The following is a 22432-nucleotide window of genomic DNA, read 5'->3' on the forward strand; positions in this document are numbered from 1 at the left end:
TAGAGGAACAAGGGATAGGAGAAATAAAAGCATGCATATAAATCTTTGGCGGTGACATTTAAAACATATATGGTTTATTCTAAATTTAGAAAGCAACCTTGGTTCTCACTGGACAGCAAATGCGAAAGAGGAGACGAGTAGTGAGCGTGAGGAAGCGATGGAAGACACGCTCGCGTGATATCAAAAATGAGTGAAAACCTTCTCGGCTTTGCCGCCTGCTCCACAGGCCTCGTCTACAAACAAAAGGGATTACTGTCCCGTATGACGAACGTGACTATAATACAGGATGAGTGTGAGAATATATTACGGCTCTACCAACGATGTGCAGTACGTGTTTGCTGCAAGCCGCGTTCACTACCAACCGAAGCCGAGCTAAATGACGGTGAAAAAACAAAAACAAAAACAAAACACAAATGTGCTTGAGGTCCATGTCCACCATCAGGAGAGAGTTGGGTCGGAGACACACACACTTTCACGCGCTCATTTACAAATGCACACTTCCTCGGTGGTGGTTGTGGTGGTGAAGGATGGCGGCTGTTGGGGATGGAGCCTCTCTACTTCTTCCTGTAGTTGCCCAGCTGGATGGCGGAGCGGTCGAAGACGCAGCGGAAGGTGATGGGCTGCACTTCCCAGTAGGGAACGGGATTGCTGAAGAGGCTGATGCCCGAGTACATGGCCTTCTTTGTGTTGAATCCAGGGGGGCAGAAATCTTCCGTTCCTACTGCACCGATTTTGTTGGCGTGGAGGTAGACCACCTGCGGGAAGGGATAGAATTCATCACGAAATGCGACTATCGTATCCACAAGATAAATACCGGTCTAAGTGGGAGCTTAATCTGAGCAGAATCACTGAAAACAGAGACCGGAAATTTCTGGATCTGCGTGATGAGTTTATGCAACGAAAACAGACGCAAACTTGCGGGGTACTTGGGGAATACCAAGGCTGAGCAATCCAAATTGGTTTCAGTATTCTCTAAATGCTGGCCAGTTTTCCTGGAGATTAGCTGATTCATTTTGCCAAAATCTTAACCACTCACAAATGTTGTCTTCTGGAGCTCATAACTCCATTAAAACTCACTGAGGTATTGCAAAATTAAGGTTGAGGCGCACATAATATTATTGCTATCATTAAACATTATGAAGCATTCCGATTCGTTTCCAATGATTCCCGCAAAGCAACAATGTGTTTCTCACAAGAGCCAGAACTATTCGGTGCCAAACAAAGTACTTGCAGAAATGACCGCGTTCTGAGGACAACAAACTTTTTAAAAACTCTTTTACTGTCATTGACGTCTCAGAATAAAGTTCATTCATTCGCTACAAGTGGCAAGTTTGTTGTTTTAGTTCTTTTAGATGTACAGTATCTGCAGCATTTGATACCGTAGACCAGTGATTTCAACCCGATTCCACAAAGGGCCGCAGTGGGTCCTGGTCTTTGTTCCAACAGATCCAGCACCGACAGTTCAACCAATGAGGTTTCTGCTTAAATAAGAAGAAACTGACTGCATTCAACTGATTACATTTGTAAGACACCAGATTGGTGAAAAGGTATTCATCTCGTTTGGTTGGAATGAAATCCAGTACCCACTGCGGCCATTTGGGGACCGGTTTGACACCTGTGCCGTAGATTTTAATTTCTCGTCTTGAACACAGTGTGGGTATTCAAGGTGTCGTACCTAAATGAATGGAGTTTTTGTGTAAAAATGGGCAATTTGATGTCCAAAAAGGCATCGCTTCCACGCGGGGTTCCCCAGGGATCTGCTTTCGGCCCTCTTTTATTTTCGCTTTATTTATTGCCTCTTGGTTCTGTTTTTAGGAAACATGGTGTTTTATTTCATTTGTATGCTGATGACCCAACAGTTCACTCCGCTCTCAGAATGCAGGTCTACTGGTAGTTCCCAGGGTTTCTAAAAGTACTGTCGGAGCTAGAGCCTTTAGCCTGGAATCAGCTTCCAGCTAATATTATAGAAGGCGAGACAGTTTGCACATTTAAGATTAGATTAAAAACATTCCTGTTCGACAAAGCTTATGGTCAGGCTAGTTGAAGTCGGATTAGACTCACAGTTCAGTCTAAGCTGCACGAGAAGATATCATGCTGGGGGAAGTACAGCCACTGAGTTCTATCTCCTTTTTCTCACTTACCTACCACTTGTCTTACTTTATTTCTATTTTCCAATGTTAATATCTAGTTAACTAGTCTCTTCATCACTAGTCACCCAGTATCCCGAGGGGCTATTTTTCAGCTGCAGCCTCCTGACTGTCCGGACCCCTGGCTGGATGGATGTCCTCGTTGCCACCCCCGTCTCATCTGGCTAGATGGACCTCTTCTTGTTCCTTTACTCGACTACATCTTTACAGACTGTAACCCAGTCTGCTAATTCCCATTAGCAGTCCTGGTGCATCCTGTCTATCCGTCCTGGGAGTGGATCTCTCCTGACTGTGGTACTCCCCAAGGTTTCTTATTTTCTCCCAAGGAGCTTGGAGTTTTGGGAGTTTTTCCTTGCCAACATGGTCCAACGATGGGGGATGCCCAGTATTTGAATTTTATTTATTCATCTTTGTTTACTTCATTTGCTGTTTCTGACTGTGTATCATATTGCCGTTTCTGACTGTGTATCATATTGCCTCTGCAAAGCCCTTTGAGACAACCTTGTTGTGATTTAGGGCTATACAAATAAAATTGAATTGAATTGACCGTCAGATCTATTTTCCAATGGCACAAAATGGCACTTTCTGTCAACTCATTGAATGCCTCAACGATATAAAGTCATGGCTTTCACTTAATTTTTTAAGTTTGAATGACAGCAAGACTGAAGTCATGGTGTTCAGACCAAGTGGCCAGGCCTCCCTGAATGTTGACCTCGGTTCATTGTCTCCGTTTCTTAAGAACTATGTCAAAAACGTAGGGGTCCAATTTGATTCTGATTTTTTTTTTTTTTTTTTTCATGTACAAAACTCTGCTGCTCGACTCCTAACTAGACCCGCAGGCGCGAACATATCACCCCGATTTTAGCATCTCTTCACTGGCTCCCAGTACATTATCGAATACATTTTAAGATATTATTATTTGTTTTTAAATGTTTTAATAATCTTGCGCCGCCATATGTCTCAGAACTGCTTCAGCCCTACAGTCGAACCAGAACCCTCAGATCAGCTGACCACCTGCTTCTAGTAGGCTAGTATCAAGGCTGAAGCTTTGGGATGACCGTGCCCAGGCTGTGGAACCAATTACCACTCACTATTAGACAGGCCCCTTCACTCACGGATTTTAAATCACGCCTTAAAACCTTTTATTTTTCTTCAGCTTTTAACATGCAATGACTGTTTATGACCTCGTCTTTCATTTATTTTATATTTATGTGTTTGTTTTATCTTTGGACGTTAACTTATTTTGCTGTTTTATGGTATGTAAAGCACTTTGGACTCCTTGGCGGATTTTTTAAATGTGCTATACAAATAAAGTTGATTGATTGATTGATTGATTGATTGATTGATTGATTGATTGATTGATTGATTGATTGATTGACAAACTCGAGCACAATAATCGTATTAGCTGGAACCCAGTCATTGCAATCACAAGCAGTAGTCTAACCTGGATGTATTTGTGGTCGGGCAGGCCGGGGGGCACGCTGGTCAGGGCATTGTTGTCGAGGTGGATCTCGCGGAGGTGGGGGACGTTGACCAGGGTTCCGTTCTCCACCAGGCTGATCTCATTGTGGCTCAAACCCAGCCTGTAACGCACAAGTAACAGTTATTGTATTACCATCATTACTACTACAGTCCCTGACAAAAGTCTAGTCGCTTATCCATTTTGTAGAAACAATTGCTAATAACCTGACTTTTAATAATTCAATTGGTTTTAGAAATGGCTCATATGAAAGCTCAGACCCTCCCAAATTATGTTGAATGCACAAAAATAGATTTGTTTCACTGAAAAAGGATTTATCATTTAATGAAGACATAAAGGTCAAATTTTGGCAAGACAAAAGTTTTGTCGCCTACAGAAAGTGTGAAAATTGAACAAAGATGTACTTCAAATACAAAAATATGTTACATATCATAAGCGAATTAAGTAGTGGTGCTGTGAGATCCAAATTTAATATTTTGTATGACTTCCATGGGCTTCGGCAAGGATTCATATAATTTATTGATGAAGTCATCAGGAGCATCAAAGAAAGCAGTCTTGCATGCCTCCCAGAGTTCATCAGCATTCTTGGGTTTCGTCTTCCATGCTTCCTCTTTCATCCTACCCCAGACATGCTCAATGATGTTCATGTCTGATGACTGGGCTGGCCAGTCCTGGAGGATCTTGATTAAAATATGCGATGATATGACTCCCATGGGCTTTAAGGACTGCATCCATGCAGTTCGGCAAGGATTCATACAATTTATTGATTAAGTTGTCAGGAACATCAAAGAAAGCAGTCTTGCATGCCTCCCAGAGTTCTTCACCATTTTGGGTTTCGTCTTCCATGCTTCCTTTTTCATCCCATATATGTCTGGTGACTGGGCTGGCCAGTCCTGGAGGATCTTGATCTACTTTGCCTTGAGGAACTTTGAGGTAGAGATTGAAATATGCGATGGAGTACCATCCTGCTGCAGAATTTGTCCCTTTTTTATGGTTAGGAATGTAAGAGCCAGCTAAGATTTGTTGATATTTCAGACTATTTATGTTGCCTTCCACCCTGCAGATTTCTCGCACACCCCTATACCGGATGTAACCCCAGATCATGATTTTGCAACCACCAAACTTCACTGTTTTCTGAGTGAATCTCAGATCCATGCGGGCTCCAGTAGGTCTCCTGCAATATTTGCGGCAACTGTGGTGTAATTCAATGGAAGATTCATCAGAAAAATCCGCCTCTTGCCACAAAACTGAAGTTTGGTGGTGGCAAAATCATGGTCTGGGGTTACATCCTGTATGGGGATGTGCGAGAGATCTGCAGGGTGGAAGGCAACATAAATAGTCTGAAATATCAACAAATATTAGCTGCCTCTTACATTACTAACCATAAAAAGGGACACATTCTGCAGCAGGATGGCGCTCCATCGCATAATTCAATCAAGATCCTCAAAGACTGGCCAGCCCAGTCACCCAGACATGGACATCATTGAGCATGTCTGGGGTAGGATGAAAGAGGAAGCATGGAAGACGAAACCCAAAAATGTTGATGAAGTCTGGGAGGCATGCAAGACTGCTTTCTTTGATGTTCCTGATGACTTCATCAATAAATTGTATGAATCCTTCAAGCCCATGGAAGTCATACAAAATATAAATTTGGATCTCACAACAACACTACTTAATTCGCTTGTGTTATGTAACATATTTTTGTATTTGAAGTACATTTTTTGTTCAATTTTCACACTACTTTCTGTAGGGGACAAAACTTTTGTCTTGCTAAAATTTGACAATCATGTCTTCATTAAATGATAAATCTCTTTTCAGCGAAACAAATATATTTTTGTACATTCAGCATCATTTGAGAGGGTCTTAGCTTTCGTATGAGCTATTTCTGAAACCAATTGAATAATTAAAAGTCAGGTTATTAGCAATTGTTTCTACAAAATGGATAAGCGACAAAACTTTTGTCAGGGACTGTACAGTAGTGGTAGTCATAAGAAAATTAGGACATGGAAAGACGTCCCCTAACACCTGTCGCTTTCCCAAACCGAGACTTTAGAATGACAAATGGAAAGTGAAACTCTACCTACTGAGGCTGCATATTAAACCTCTTTTTGTTCATTCCCAATTTTCCACAGTCTATTTTTTGTTCAAACCAGTCATTTGGACAATACCGCAGCTATTGTTTGCTTTGCCAAAGTGTATCCAAGGAGATGAAAAGATTTTAAAAGGATGAAAAATCCCAATATGTCGTTGAAATTGTGCAACAGAGAGAAACAAAACATTTTCAATACTTAGCGAGCTGCTTGAGGCCCTTCATACTTTCGGCGGTGACCTTGGAGATCTTGTTTCCATCCAGGTGGAGCTCAGAGAGCGAGCTGGGCAGACCTGTGGAAAAAAAAAAATAACATCATTGTTGACGCTCAATAAATCAAGTTAATCTGAGAGGGTACCTTTGGGGATCTCTGTGATCTGAGTGTCCGCAATACGAATGTAGGAGACTCTCTTGAGGTCAGCAAAGGCGCCGGCGTCAATCCCGGCGCTCTTCAGGGGGTTGGATCCGAGCTCTGGGAAGAGAATCCAATAATCAGAAGAATGTGGATGAGGTTCATCCTTGCGGAATTCTAACTGGACCTTTGTATAATTAGATTTACCCATGACGATGACTTGGGACATTCCCTGGAAGGAGGCCTTCTTGATCTTGCTGATGTCGTTTTCGTGGATACGCAGCTCCTGCAGGCTTTTGGGCATGTTGGCTGGCATCTCCTTCAGATTGTTCTTGGACAGGTAGAGGCGCTGCAGTTTGGTCAGCGGATTGAGGGCCTTGGCGTGGATGTTGCTGATCTTGTTGTTCACCAGGATCAGCGCCTGCGGGTGGAAAAATATTGGAATCATCAACTGCTGTTCTGTTTCCAATCATGAAAACACTTGCATTGTAATTGGGATGACATAACCGGAGTCCGTAAATTAAGTCAGACCACAATGTTTTGCCAAGCCTATAACGATGTGTTCACACATCATTAAAAAGACCTGCACCATCAGACTGGACAACAAGTCCTTGAGTCTTTCTGACATTTGCGCATTTCTGCTAGGTCACTTAAAACTTTTCCGTGACATTCTGGGAGCTTATCAGTTGTCAGCAAAACAAGGGGCGGGGGTTTCAAGTCCACACTGGCGTTGGTCTCCTGCTGTTCCTCGCTTGTGTAAACAGACAAGAGGCGATGCGAGGAATGTGGCCCGTTCTGACTGGAGAACCAGATCTCAACATGCAAATAATTTCCGTGCACCTGGCGACTGAGAGAATTGCTGTCCCAGAGCATTCAGTGTCATCCCGCATTTATGAAAACCAGTGAATTCCTGAATTGCCAGCTGCACGGAAACTATGCGCATCTCACTCAGGTCCGAGGTCTCTTACATGAAGGCCTTTGAGGTTCTTGAAGTCGTTTTCTTTGATCTCTGTGATCTTGTTGTTCTGCAGGTCGAGCAGGGTGGTATCATCTGGGATGTCCTTGGGAACCTCCTTCAGACCTGGGTACACAGTCCAAAGATTCATAAATGAGAATATCAAAAAACATACCCAAACACCTCCTCATCAAGATTAGAAATTCTTAGAGCACTCTGTAACAGAATCTTTATATGGTCCGATAGACAGGAACTTGGACACAATGTGTTGGTAATATGCGGACATTCCGAAGGGACCAAAAAACAATAAATATTCAGTGTTCTCTGGGGCACACACATGGCAGGAAATGGAACTGAAAACAAATTTCCTGAGCGACATACCTAGACGCCGAGCTCAGTTGTCGAAGCAACTCGCGAAACCAACACCTGCTCTGAAGGCGAGAGATGTTTTGAAGGAGAGTCATCTGGTGGTTACGGCATTTTGCCGTCTGTGGCAACACGCGACGGCTTCGTTTACGTTTGAGGGGAAGGGACAGCGGATAAAATCTTTCTGTTTTGAGAAGGTCTGGTTTGAGGTTTGAACTCCTCAGTCCATCCTAACAGATACACCAAACTTGAAAAATGTATCCGATCATTAAGGGTGTGGCACAGACAGTATTTTAGCTGTATTACGTTAAACTTTACGTAACGCCTGAAATTCTGCAAGGCGCATAATGTCAAGTCTGACAAATCAGTAGGCAACTGACGTCCAGGAAATGGATAAGAGAAGTGCAGTATGTCTCGCCTACACAGTTAAAAGTCACCATGAATCACGCCGCTTGATAGCAAAGCCATGTTTGAATGACTTCCAATACCTTAGGCCAATTTCCTGACCACGTTTGCAGTGCAGGATTACGAAAATATGAAATTTCTGATGGATGATCTCTGCACTCAAGCAATCGGCAACTCTTTGGAGCACTTGATTGGAACTTAAAGTGCTCCTGCAATTCCTTTACTTGACTAAAAGTTCATACTCTGAAATACATGTAGTAGTGTGTTTCCAAAGAATGCTATTGTAAACTGACAAAAACATGCAAGATTATCAAATGCTGAGTGAAAAATTATTGAATGCCAGAATCTTTTGGTGACAGCAAATCTGGTTGACTCCCTGGCAGTGTTGTTTTTGGCAGCCATTTTTAGTGTCCTTTTTTTGGCCGATAATACTCATTAGTCTTAGTCATATTCTAGTCTTTTCACAATGTGTTTGTCTTCGTTTAGTTTTTGTTGACGAAAACTCAATGTTTTTGTCTGTAAAATTCGAAAATTCCGCTCCAAAAATAAAAAAAGGTTCCCAATGAACATTGATAGACGAGCACATATTGTAGTGTCTACGAATCAATCACATGATAACACACTCGGCAAGAAAACGGTAGGCTACATTATTTTCAATTAGTTATACCCGCCTGGACGCCACGAACTGGATGTAATAAAGTTGCCCGAGAGTTTAGGAAGATGCTCGCCGTTAGCAAAAGCCTAATGCTAACGTGAACGTGGATACTATGCTAATGCTACGAGTTACATTTAGCACCTAGCACAGACATTACTAGGCTAAGAAAACATTGCATATTCTTTGTTGCCGAGATAAGAAGACAAATCTTACAGTGTGTGTCTCAAAACAAGCAATGGGGAGACTGGCAAGGACACTAGGCTAGTGGGTGAGTTGGCGGGTTGCAGCACGTCACATGAGTGACACAACCAGGCAGGCTAACGACACATAAAATGTCACGCAGTGGCGGACTTGGCAATTTTGGGGCCTGAGGCGAACATATCCAGGGGCCCTCTTCATGGGTCAGAGGTTAAAAAGGTGAGAAGGTTGTGGAGGAAATATGTTCTGGTACACTAGGGCTGTCCTAAACGACAAATTTTCTCCTGATTAGTCAGTCGACTAGTTTTACGATTAATCGACTAATGTAATAATTTCATTTTATTTTTTTACTAATTTAGCAATGAAATTTTTGGTGACGCTTATTAATTCACAAAACTATTTTAGAACACTTAAATTCATTATTGAAGTAGAAATAATCATGTAAATAACAATAATTGATCACAAATAAACAATTAGGTTTAATGCTGATAGCATTTACTAGTGCAAAAGAATGGGAAGTAAACAGATTCAGAACACTGACTTTGCCTTTCCAACATTATTCAAAACAATTCTTAAAAAAAATTCTAGCAATATTATTATAGTATACTACTATAGATAATAGTAGTATAATAATTATAATAATTATTCATTGCCAATTATATTTGTCATGAAGAGTGTCATTTGAAAGCTATTCTTAGTGTAGAATCTGTATTATGTATTATTTACTCAACATATTATATTAATTCTGAAGTATGTGGGATTAACTCCAGAAATCATTATTTATATGACGAACATGACGTGCTTTTGCTGTTTACCAGCTGTTGAGTGTTATTGTATGACTGATTGGAACTGTACCACATTGTTTCGCCACTGGGTGTGCTGTCGTGTATTTTATGTTCGGTGTGAAGAAGAAGAAAGTTAAAAGAGGCATTAGAGGCCTGTTCTCAACTTCTCCCTCACTGCACTTTGGCTATCATGGAAAGCACGTTCGGTCATGTGTTCGAAATAAATGATAGCCGACGTGCAAAGTAGCAAGTGAGCTGTAAAAATAGCGAGCTTAGTGGCGTGAAAACCGCGGGAGAGCTCAGTGAAGCTAACAAACAGCTAAGCGGAGCTAAGCGATGCTAAACGGCGCTAAATGAAGCTAAGCGACTGATACTCAGTCCGTCGTCGTGGAACAGTCCATTGTAGTGCGTTTGTTGGGGGGAGATAATATAAACGCAGCATTCAAATGGCTTTCTTTTTTGTTTTGTTATTTGTTTGTTTGGTATGCTGACATTATTATACATGACGAATAGTTGGGGGTGCTGCTGGCTCCGGTGGCCCAAGCCGTTGCTCGTTGGGGCAAGGGCAGCTGTTTGGGGGCCCCCTACTGGTTGGGGGCCTAAGGCGATCGTCTACTTCGCCTGAATAGTAGATCCGCCTATGGTCACACGTTGTGAACATTCGACGAAAACTATGGCGCATTTTCTTCTCGTTCTCGTCTCGTCAGATGAAAACTGGCATTCGTGTCGGTAAGTTTTAGTCACCCAAGATAGGTTTTTAGCTTGTTATCAGCTCGTCATCGTCATTAAAAATAATTTCGTTGACGAAATATTTTCGTGATAGTCATTGTTGACGAAAACAACACTGCTCCCCGGGTACTTCCTCAGGAGTAGGTTAAATGCGGAGAGCTTTGGTATACCATGTACATTAGCCTGCCTTTAAATGTAGTGGTACACCCGAGATGAAACAACTTGCGTCATCTGACCAACTCACTTATAATTAAAGTCACCTGTCACCCTGCAGTCGCTGTAACACTTTTAAGAGTCACATGTTTCCAATCACCGAACACGGAGCCTCCTGGCGGCTCCCCTCTTCCTGTTATTACCGTCGCCGCGACAACACTGCCACAGTGTTTTCATAACCCTCGCTAAGTGTCATTCGAACCCAGTTGGGTACTGCTACCGTGGACTTGTCGTGGAATGTTTATGTCGGACACGTCTGCGGGGCTTTAGGGGAGTCCAGTCGCAGAGCTTCATCTTCTAGGAAATTTGATCGAATGGAACTTTGTTTGCTCATTACTGGAACATCTCAGTCTGGTTTTACGATAACCCACCCAGTTTATCCATGACTCGCGATTTTTCCTGAGACCTTAGCACTCATTCCTTTTTAAACAAAAGCGGAAAGTGGACTGTTGTATATGTCATACGTCACATTAGGCAAACATAGACGATAACATTGGGGATAAAGTGTTTTGACTCTGCAGAGAGTAATTGTGCACTTTAAGTGGTCTTGTAAGAACACATTTGGGCTTCATTAACATTCAGGTTTTTCCTCCATTCCCAGCCTAGCTGTAAAACAATTTCCTCCTGATGGATTAAGACTGTCAAATACTGCCGTTTCGGTGATGATAATTCCTTGTGATGACGGGTGGGGAGACCGATCATGATCAGAGTAGGGTGGTCTTACCGAGGTCAGAGCACTGGACCACCCGCAAGTGGCACTGACAGCGGAAAGGGCATCTAGGTCCTTCGGGTATCGGCATTGCGTAGCTCTCTTCAACATCCACCTTAGTAGGCTGGAGCTCAGGCACTCCGGAGCCGGCCTCGTCCTCCATCATAAAGTCCAGGAAGCCGGATTGGCGGAAGGGAAGCGCCCAGCAGGCGGTGACCAGGAGCAGAGAGAGACAGGCTGACCTCATGGTGCCGCTAGGTGAAGGGGAGCCTGTGGGAACGTGAGAAAAACATCACTCTTTGGATCAGACTGAATTGTCAAGAGCAGGTGACGAGCAAGATGATGATGGAGATGTTGAAAGTCAAAGAGAAAAAAATCCTCAATAGACAATCATATACTGTAAGTCGTATACAGTCCCTGACAAGTCGTGTCGCTTATCAATTTTGTAGAAACAATTGCTAATAACCTGACTTTTAATTATTCAGTTGGTTTCAGAAATGTCTCATATGAAAGCTAAGACCCTCCCAAAGATATTGAATGTACAAAAATATTATTTTGTTTCACCGAAAAAAGATTTATCATTAAATAAAGACATAAAGGTCAAGTTTTAGCAAGACAAATGTTTTGTCGCCTACAGAAAGTAGTGTGAAAATTGAACAAAAAATGTACCTCAAATACAAAGATATGTTACATAACATAAGCGAACTAAGTAGTGGTGCTGTGAGATCCAAATTTAATATTTTGTATGACTTCCATGGGCTTGAAGGACTGCATCCAGGCGGTTCGGCAAGGATTCATACAATTTATTGATGAAGTCATCAGGAACATCAATGAAAGCAGACTTGCACGCCTCCCAGAGTTCATCAACATTCTTAGGTTTCGTCTTCCATGCTTCCTCTTTCATCCTGTTCATGTCTGGTGACTGGGCTGACCAGTCCTGGAGGATCTTGATCTTCTTTGCCTTGAGGAATTTTGAGGTAGAGATTGAAGTATGCAATGGAGCTGCAAAATGTGTCCCTTTTTATGGTTAGGAATGTAAGAGGCAGCTAAGATTTGTTGATATTTCAGAATATTTATGTTGCCTTCCATCCTGCAGATCTCTCGGACACCACATACTGGATGTAACCCCAGACCATGATTTTGCCACCACCAAACTTCACAGTTTTCTGAGTGAATCTTAGATCCATGCGGGCTCCGGTAAGTCTCCAGCAATATTTGCGGCGAATGTGGTGTAATTCAATGGAAGATTCATCTGAAAAATCCACCTTTTGCCACTTTTCCAGCGTCCATCCTTTTGACAGGCTGTGGACCTTGGCAAATGCCACACGGTTTTTTAATTGCCTGCACCCTGAGAGATCTGCAGGCTGCCTCTTACATTCCTAACCATAAAAAGGGACAAATTCTGCAGCAGGATGGTGCTCCATCGCATACTTCAATCTCTACCTCAAAGTTCCTCAAGGCAAAGAAGATCAAGATCCTCCAGGACTGGCCAGCCCAGTCACCAGATATGAACATCATTGAGCATGTCTGGGGTATGATGAAAAAGGAAGCATGGAAGACGAAACCCAAGAATGTTGATGAACTCCGGGAGGCATGCAAGACTGCTTTCCTTGATGTTACTGATGACTTCATCAATAAATTGTATGAATCCTTGCCGAAGCTCATGAAAGTCATACAAAATGTGCGAGAGAACTGCATGGTGGAAGGCAACATAAATAGTCTGAAATATCAACAAATCATAGCTGCCTCTTACATTCCTAACCATAAAAAGTAACAAATTCTGCAGCAGGATGGTGCTCCATCGCATACTTCAATCTCTACCTCAAAGTTCCTCAAGGCAAAGAAGATCAAGATCCTCCAGGACTAGCCAGCCCAGTCACCAGACATGAATAGGATGAAAGAGGAAGCATGGAAGACGAAACCCAAGAATGTTGATGAACTCCGGGAGGCATGCAAGACTGCTTTCCTTGAAGTTGCTGATGACTTCATCAATAAATTGTATGAATCCTTGCCGAAGCCCATGGAAGTCATACAAAATATTAAAATTGGATCTCACAGCACCAGTACTTAGTTTGCTTATGTTATGTAACATATTTTTGTATTTGAAGTACATTTTTTGTTCAATTTTCACACTACTTTCTGTAGGCGACAAAACCTTTGTCTTGCCAAAATTTGACCTTTGTCATTATTAAATGATAAATCTTTTTTCAGTGAAACCAATATTTTTTTGTACATTCAACATAATTTGGGAGGGTCTTAGCTTTCATATGAGCCATTTCCGAAACCAATTGAATCAATAAAAGTAAATTTTTTTAAATTAATCACGTTAAAATATTTGACTTAATTAACGCACATGCCCCGCTCAGACAGATTTAAATGACAGGACAGTGAAATGCCCACTTGTAAATTGTGTTTTATGGAGTTTTGCCGCCCTCTGCTGGCGCTTGGGTGCAACTGATTTTATAGGCTTCAGCACCCATGAACAATGTGTAAATAATTATTGACATCAACAATGGCGGGCTACTAGTTTATTTTTTGATTGAAAATTTGACAAATTTTATTAAAACGAAAACATTAGGAGGGGTTTTAATATAAAATTTCTATAACTTGTACTAACATTTATCTTTTAAGAACTAGAAGTCTTTCTATCCATGGATCGCTTTAACAGAATGTTAAGAATGTTAATTCCATCTTGTTATAATAAACAAATACAGTCCTTATGTACCGTATGTTGAATGTATATATCCATCTTGTGTCTTATCTTTCCATTCCAAAAATAATTTACAGAAAAATATGGCATATTTTATAGGTGGTTTGAATTGCGATTAAATGCGATTAATTACGATGAATTTTTAAGCTGTAATTAACTCGATTAAAAATTTTAATCGTTTGACAGCCCTAGTCATTAGCAATTGTTTCGACAAAATGGATACGTGACAAGACTTTTGTCAGGGACTGTAGTTGACATTGATTTTCACCATTGAAGAGTCATCCAACAAGAGTAGTATGCACTTTTCACTGACGTTTCCATGTACACAATCCAAGTGAAACATACACTCGCTGACCTTTCACAGCGTACGAACCCGCCAATCTTCTCGCCATGCCTCGTGGTCACTGTGAGCTCCGTAATGAAAGGGCACACATGAGCCACATGCGGCTAACAAGTGATTCTGCGCAACTGCCCGGAAATCGTAAGCAGGATGCGGAAACCCAAGCGACGTTCCCACTGTTTCTACGCTCGCGCGATTCGAATGTGAATGCTGTGTCGTTCAAGCTTCGTCAGGTGGCCTGCAATAGGTTAGTAATCGGTTTGTTGTATTGCAGCACTTTCCCGTACGTTTTTTTTTTCATGCTATGTGCAACAAAGAGTTCTTGTCTGGGCTTCATGAGATCCAGAGGACATGCTGTTCCACTTTTCGCACAGGCTGAGTCATCTTGGCCGCGTCAAGCTCTCTTATCTCAAGAACAAAAAAGAACAAATTCAGCAAAAAAAACGACTTCTTGTCTACACACATGGTGAGCCAAGACTACAACAGATGCCTTTGACTTGTTTATTCACGATTGGGAAGTGCCAAACCTCCCAATTCAAATGGATTGGACATCTATGGCCGTCACTGGCAGTCGTAAAGTTTTTATAAGCCTCTGCCAGTCAGCCAATTTTCCACAGCAGCTAATCCTGTTTGGAAGACAAGAAAGTGCTCCGTGACACCAAACTTGCGTTGTTGATCTTTTTTAGAAACACACTGTACTTATCAAATTCTGTTTTGCTGTCCTGTACAATAACCAGGGCTGCCAAAAATCGACTGATGTTGAAAAATTGATTGTTGCTCCCCAATTTATATGCTTGTCCGCTGTATGCTGTTTGCTCTCTAATTTCTTGAAAGGACAAAACTAGAAAGACATGTGACAACCATCCCCCTGGTGGTTGAAAAGGGTCATTGCATGTAATTGACTTTCCTATATATGACTTTAAAATTAAGAATTTCCCGGTAAAATAACAACAAAAATAAATAAAATGAACAAAAAAAGATTTTAAAAGATTTTATTTTGAAAAAGTTTTATAATGGCTCAAAATTATTTCTCGAACAGATCATGTGACTAGGACCTTAGATGGTCATTTGCTTTGCTTAGCCAAAACCACACGAGGACCGAAGAGGCAAGATGGAAATACCGTATTTGCCCGAATATAAGACGGCCCTGGTTATAAGACGACCCCCTCTTTTTCAAGACTCAAGTTTGGAAAAAAAAGACTTTTTTAACACCAAATTAATTTTTATACAGAAAATAATTACAAATGATTATACCAATATATTTGAGAGAAAAAGCATGTTATTTTGCCTCATTCAAATCTTAATATCTGAACATTTAAATATGTAAACTAAAGTGCAATCACATTCGTAAATGAATGGCTTCTGATTTTTGAAATGTAGATAAACCAGTCTATTGTGATAAAACGACAAAATTGCAATAACTGCATTAACCATCAAAGTGAAGTAACTAATTAGACTTGAAACAAATCAGAACAAGGAAAAATGTAGCAATAAAGTAAAGCAAACTGGTTAAACTTGATAGTAGCTGAGATCTGTCATGACAGAACATCGCTTCAAAGATATCTGGCGCCATCTAGCGTTGTGAATGGGGAGAGTAGCTGAGATCTGTCACGACAGAACATCGCTTCAATGATATCTGGCGCCATCTAACGTCGTGAATGGGTATAATGTCTAGACCGCGAATATAAGACGACCCCCTTTTTTTCAGTCTTATTTCAATGCAAAAAACACCATCTTATATTCGTCCCAATACGGTACGTAATTTTTTCAAACCTAAGATTTCAAAAACGACAACAACTACTGAGCAAGAACCAAGGATTGAAAATATGGACCATGATATGCAAGAGACCAACATCAAAATGGTGAGCGGAGTTTCAATTTGCCCCACTAAAGACGCTAATTATACAACAAAGCCACCAATGGTGTTGTGCCAATGTAGATACCCCCGTCAAAAATTGTGTCCCCTGGCCGCGGGAGCGCATACACCAGTGCTTCTCAATTATTTTGTTATGCCCCCCCAGGAAGAATAAACATTCCGCACCCCCCCAACTTTCTGCCGCTACTGTAAATATACTGAAGTATCATTTTTATATAAAATATCCCTCTGCATAACATTGTGTTGTTTTTAATATTAAAGAAAAAAGTAATATAGATCAACTTACAATTAAATTAAAAAAACAAACAAACTCATCCATACTGTACAAATACACTCAAGATTTTTTCACCGTTTGATAATGAAAAATACAATTGAAAAAAGTCTATAAATAATACTAAATTCAAATTGATTAGCAACATTAACTCACAAGGACAATATGCCAAACAATTAGATGGAAAAAAACAAAACAAAACGACAGTGTCATTGGACAGAGAGACAGTTTATATCTGCTGCTCGCAGTATCAGCTCCTTTCCTATGTTGTGGAGTTATTTTGCACTGAGCAACTTGGAATGCCACCATATATGATTATATGACAGTGCTCGCTAGTTTACTAATGTAACACTGACAAAGCGAGAGGATTGTTGGCATGTTTTCGCTGAAAAAAATGATTCCAGCTGTCCGCTGCGAACATTTTTAGACAAAGTAAATAGACCGATCTTTCCTCGTCTCCCACTGTACTAAAAGTCAAAGCCAAAAGCCAAATGCTGCATACGCTTCGTCATATTTCCTTGTCTTAGCTTTTCATAGCTCCAGTGCTCTTATCTGTGTGCTCTTGTTTGGTTCAAAAATATTGCACACTGCCACCCACTGAGTGGATGTGCAATTACATTTTATTCTAGTATGGCAAAAAAGTATGTTCCTCAAGGTCACATGTGCCACCCCAGAGGCATAGCAAAGGTCCCCGGGGGCCCCAGGCAACAAGCAACATGGGGCCCTTTGAGAGTGTGCAAGGAAGGGGGACAGTTTGGATTGGAGCAATAGCATATTTAATAAAAGTATAATAACGCCTCGGTCTCAGAGCACTTTTTAGGACACTCAAAGTGCCCGGCTTCTACTACATTAGGACATAAAACTACAGTAACATAGTAAAGTCACCGCTGTATTGCTTCCTTTTCTCTTCTGCTTTTTTTTCTTTCTTTTGTCGCTTCCAGAAGGATAACTTCTCTTCATTTAGGAGATACGCCAATTTAAAAAAAAGCCAAATCGCCGCTCACTCTCACTCTGAGTCACGTGAGGGAGGGGAGGGGGAGTGTAGAGCAGGTGAAGGGGCCCCTTCAGGGAACTCAGACACAAGGCTTTCACAGGCACTGCCGCACTTGTCGCTGGGACAGTGCAGTAAAGCTGCCTGTGCTAAATCTGTTGGCCCTCTGGGGGCCCCTGCCGGCTGGGGGCCCTAGGCAATTGCCTGGTTTGCCTAATGGGACGCGACGCCTCTGGCCACCCCCAGCATCGCTCTGCGCCCTCCTGGGGGGGCCCGCCCCACTATTTGAAAAGTACTGGCATACACACACATTTGTTATGAGTTCTGTTAACTTAAATAATGAATTGAAGCCAGAAAAGAACCTCAGTTATATATTTTGACGTTTATTAAACTGGAGACACCAGTAATAAGTGTTATAGGTGAGTAAAGCAGTGAAACATGGCCTTTTTTACATTTGGTACGTATGTTATGTTATACGAAAGAAAAAAAGTGGGTTTTTTTGATGGATGGGCCATATTTTAAAAGCTCGTAAATAAATACATGACCAAAACACAGAAATCAAGCAAATCAGTGCAGCGCAGTGGCTCCGCCCAGGGGATACCATTTTTGACGGGGGTAACTACATCTGCATTACACCGGCGGGCAATGTTCGATATTCGATGGATGACAATCTTGGCGAAAAGTATAGCTGTCCTAAGCAATCAGATTTAGAATTCTCCTCAAGAATGTAATGCATAAAACGCTCATTTTCAAGTTATTATTATAAATATTCTTGTAAGTTAATTTTATTGTTGACACTGCGCTTTGGGGTCATCAACATGTTGTGCCCCCCCTGCCTCAAAAGTTAAGCTCCGCCTATGGAGACAACCTGCCATGCCTTCAGGCAAACATGACTTTTCAAGACCATGTCCGTCGGCCTGGCAGGATGACGGTCTTGTGGAGAATCCGCTGAAAGCAGGACACGCGTCGAAACGCGCCGCGACACGTCTCCACCGCAAACGCTTCTTATCTGTACCTCAAAGGAAAATGTAGCTTTCTTTCCACCCCCCTTTGAAAAAAAAATCCATGTTTTTGTTTTGACTCTCTTTCAGAAAGCAAGAGGATATTTTCGCAGGGATGATTGCTGATCATTTTTCACGGCATTCCTTTTTAAACAGAGTTGTAATATTTCCCAGCTGTGGTTTTGTATGTGTGTGTGTGTGTATGTGTCAGGTACTGCAGGGACTTACCACAGGGAGGATTTAGCTGTTTTTAAACATGCTTTTTGGTTGAGTCATCATGAAATCTAAAATATCTAAATATCCTAACAAACCGGGAGGGGGCTTAGTAACCCGAATTTTCGCATAAATCGGAATGAACCATTCAAGTACCCCAACATCTCAAAATAACTATCCAAAAAGTCCAAAATATTTTTTGTTCAATGATGGAGGATACTCTGCCCTCCATTGGAAGCGTTGTATGACTCAGCAGCAGACTCAAACATCTGACATGTAAGTTGTTTCAGCTAATATATGTTTGCGTATGTGTTTGTAATTAAGATTAGAGCTCCAGTTTGTGGAGTTATGTGTCATCGACTTGCTATGAGAATTGTAAATATGTTAGCATTCACAGCATTTAAGCTAGCGGACTTCTGTTAAGCAAATCTAATCTATTAAATTTACATATTGATCAGACTAGATGGTGGTTTGAACACCAATTGTTTTGGTCAAGCGTTTCATTGTGAAAATGTGTGTCGTTTTGAACATACAGTGGTATGAAAAAGTATATAAACCTTTTGGAATTTCTCAGATTTCTGCATAAAGTCACCATTAAATGTGATGTGATGTTTGTCAAAATCACACAGATGAAAAAACAGTGTCCGCTTTAACTAAAACTACGCAAACATTTGGAGATTTTCATATTTTAATGAGGATAGTGTACAAACATTGACAGAAGGGAGGAAATAAGTAAGTGTATCATCACATTTAATATCTTGTGGCAAAAAGGACTAATCTTGGCCCATTGTTCTCTACAAAACTGGTGTAGTTCAGTCAGATTCCTGGGATGTCTAGCATGAATCTGTCTTTAGGTCATGCTGCAACATCTCAATGTGGTTCAAGTCTGGACTTTGACTTGGCCACTCCAGAACTTCTATTTTGTTTTTCTGAAACCACTCAGATGTTGATTTACTTCTGTGTTTTGGATCATTGTCTTGTTGCAGCATCAATCCCCTTTATAGCTTCATCTGTCTGACAGACGGCGTCAGATTTTCCAGCAAAACTTCCTGATAAACTTTTGAATTCATTCTTCCATTAATGATTGCAAGTTGTCCAGGCCCTGAGGCAGCAAAACAGCCCCAATTCATGATGCCCCCTTTGTAAACAACTTCTCTGATTGTCGATTGATGAACATCCCAACTTTTAGAGATTGTTTTGTATCCTTTCTCCGCGTTATACAAATCAACAATACTGTCAGACAATGCTTCTCATCAAGACAATTCTTACCAGGTGAGTGTTTTATAGTGGGCAGCTTTAAAACACTCATCAGTGATTGGGCACACACCTGACTTAAATTGTTTGGTAAAAATTGGTTTCAATTGCTCTTGAAGTTGCCTTAGGCACAGGGTTCACTTATTTTTTACCCCTTCTGTCATTGTTTGCATACTATCCTTATTAAAATATGAAAACCTATAAATGTTTGGGTGGTTTTAGTTAAAGCAGACACTGTTTTTACATCTGTGTGATTTTGACAAAGATCAGATTATATTTGATGGGGATTTTATGCAGAAATGTGAGTAATTTCAAAAGGTCCAGATACTTTTTCATACCAATGTAAGTGTACATAGGTGTGTTACAGCCTTACAAATGTCAAACGTGAAGGACATAAAGAGCTTCAAAAAGCACAATTGCCTTGTTTGTTGCCTGTAAATCTGAACAACTTGTTGTTTAGTGAGGAAAAAACACGTCATATTAATAAAGTAAATTAATTAATAAGGTGAATAAGGTGAGGTGTTGCATTTGGGTTGGCTGATGAAACTTCAAGATTCAGTATCAAACCAACTGCAAGTACATACTAATGTATTAAGAAATAAACTGTGCTCAAATGGTTAAATACTAATTATTTTTTTCATGATACTTAAGTAGCCATCCCATAAGTCTGTTATCAATGATCAGTACTTATATTATGGTTGATCGATATTTGGGTCACTGAATAGTTGTTGTTTCTGTTGAAAATTTGGCAATCTTACTGGAAAATATCTCCATGTTCTTCTCCACAGACCCTAAGCACGATAAAATCATCCATGAAGACGTAGCTAAGACTTCATCCAAGTCCCATCCCCCCTTCATGGCAACCCCCCCAAATGTGGCCCCAGTATTTCTAATGAATCCCAGACAGGAAGCAGATCAGGCTTGGTAATTTTTCCCTACATTTGCTTCTCTGTCACTTTCCCAGCTTCCATTCGGCTTATTGAGAACATTTGATGGAGGCCATACTGTCCCTGCCTTGAAGGCATTTACAAGGCCACGGGACATTTAAAACACGTGCCCCCCTCCATCCCAACACCCCTCCCACGTGGTTACCGATGAAAAAGTTCTGGAAGAGCTCCCGATGACGGATTTGTGACTTATCAGGCAATTTCACAAGAGAGAACATGTGCAAACACTCAGAAGGGAGTAAATGAGACACCCCTTAAAAGACAATAGACTGAAGCATTATTGCTGTTTTGTATGTTTGACCACGTTTCAGCCACCGCCCAACTCGGTTCCCCCGCCATTTTTGGCGTGTTTGATCCTCCTAACCAGAAAGTCATGTGCAAGTTGCATTGTTCTGGAGCTTTTGGACTCCAGATGGAAAAGAAGCATCCACGATGTCCTCTGCACAAACCTTCCATTCACTCATGGTTGCTTCAAATGTTAAACATCTGCTTGGCTCCACGCTGATTGTTCTCCAAGCCCAGATTTTCATCACTTTTGTCTGTCTTTTTTCCCTCCACTGCAGCTGAGTCCCATTAGGCTTTTTTGCTGCTGGCAAAGAGGATGTAATGAGTTAGCTGAAACCTCCTCTCAATGATAGAGGATGGAAGCAGGATTAATAATAGGTGCGATGTTAATTTTTTTCATCTCACGTTGAAAGGTTCTGAACTACCCCTCTAGCAATTTGGCTCCTGCAGGTAGGAAGAGGTTCTTTTTTTGACAGATAAGGCTTTGCTGTTCAAAAACAAGTCATTACGAATCATCACAAAGAAAGGTTGCTTTTTCAAACATTTCCCCAAGGCTAATGACGGCCAACGCCTCCCCCCGCAGTTCGGTTCTTTCTGTGTAAACACCGAAAAATGAGATTTTCAGGCCGCCGCCACGCAGGAATGCGGGAGGTTCCACACCGACTCCATCCAAACAATCAATCGGCCAAGTGTCAAAACAGTCCACTTGGCTGGGAAAAAGACAAGGAAAAGACTGAATTAGATGAACAAAAGGCCAAAGGAGGGAGAGCCAGCATCAACAGGCGCCCACCACACCCCCTTTATCCCGGCAAAAGGGAGCCTGAGCGGAATTCCAAGTGGGAATCAGAAAAGCTTGCACAGAAATACAAGAAGAACATACATGAAATGACATCACCCTAAAAACATTTCCAGCATGTTTCCCACTAATAAAAAACTCCCATCATTCTGCCCCAAAAGTGGAAAGGATGCACCAACCAACCTGTTCCTGGTAGAAGAAGCAGAAGGCAAAGGGCAGACGTTGAACTCCCCGCAAAAAACCCAAGAATCCAGTCGAATGTGCTTTCTCGAGGGGGATGAGGCAGTGAAAAGCGGCTGCTCGGGCCTTTGGGGTAATTGGACTCGGGAGCGTTCGTCAGCGGAGATCAAGCAGGTGTGCTCTGTCACAACAAGGGGAGGGGAGAGAGACGGAGAAAAAGAGAGAGAGGAGAAAGAGGAGGGAGGAACTGAAACAATTGGTGGAGGCAGCAGCAAAAACAGCTGGAAAGAGAAGAAGAAAAGGGAGGGGAAGAAAGAGAGAGTGCTGGCAAGCGCTTGGACATCTGGTAATGATAGGGACGACTTGAAACCTCCTTTACTTTATTCTCATTAACACACTCCTGCCTAATTTACTCCCATTATTTCCAAATATTTAGAACCTTTGAGATGAATGTACTGGAGAAACAGTACCAAAAGTACCAAAAC

The 22432-nt window shown here is 41.4% G+C and overlaps 1 protein-coding gene across 1 annotated transcript; it reads right to left on the reverse strand.

The window, feature by feature from the left end:
* Positions 1 to 44: 44 nt before the first annotated feature.
* dcn (decorin) lies at positions 45 to 22176 on the reverse strand. The gene is made up of 8 exons (XM_057855615.1): positions 21951 to 22176; positions 11099 to 11353; positions 7037 to 7149; positions 6276 to 6489; positions 6075 to 6188; positions 5916 to 6009; positions 3592 to 3730; positions 45 to 755 (listed from the first exon to the last, which is right to left on the reverse strand). Exons 2-8 carry the CDS (start codon positions 11328 to 11330, stop codon positions 555 to 557), a joined length of 1107 nt encoding a protein of 368 aa, XP_057711598.1. The 5' UTR covers positions 11331 to 11353; positions 21951 to 22176; the 3' UTR covers positions 45 to 554.
* Positions 22177 to 22432: the final 256 nt, after the last annotated feature.

Source organism: Corythoichthys intestinalis, chromosome 13, assembly GCF_030265065.1.
Source record: "Corythoichthys intestinalis isolate RoL2023-P3 chromosome 13, ASM3026506v1, whole genome shotgun sequence".
Lineage (NCBI taxonomy): Eukaryota > Metazoa > Chordata > Actinopteri > Syngnathiformes > Syngnathidae > Corythoichthys > Corythoichthys intestinalis.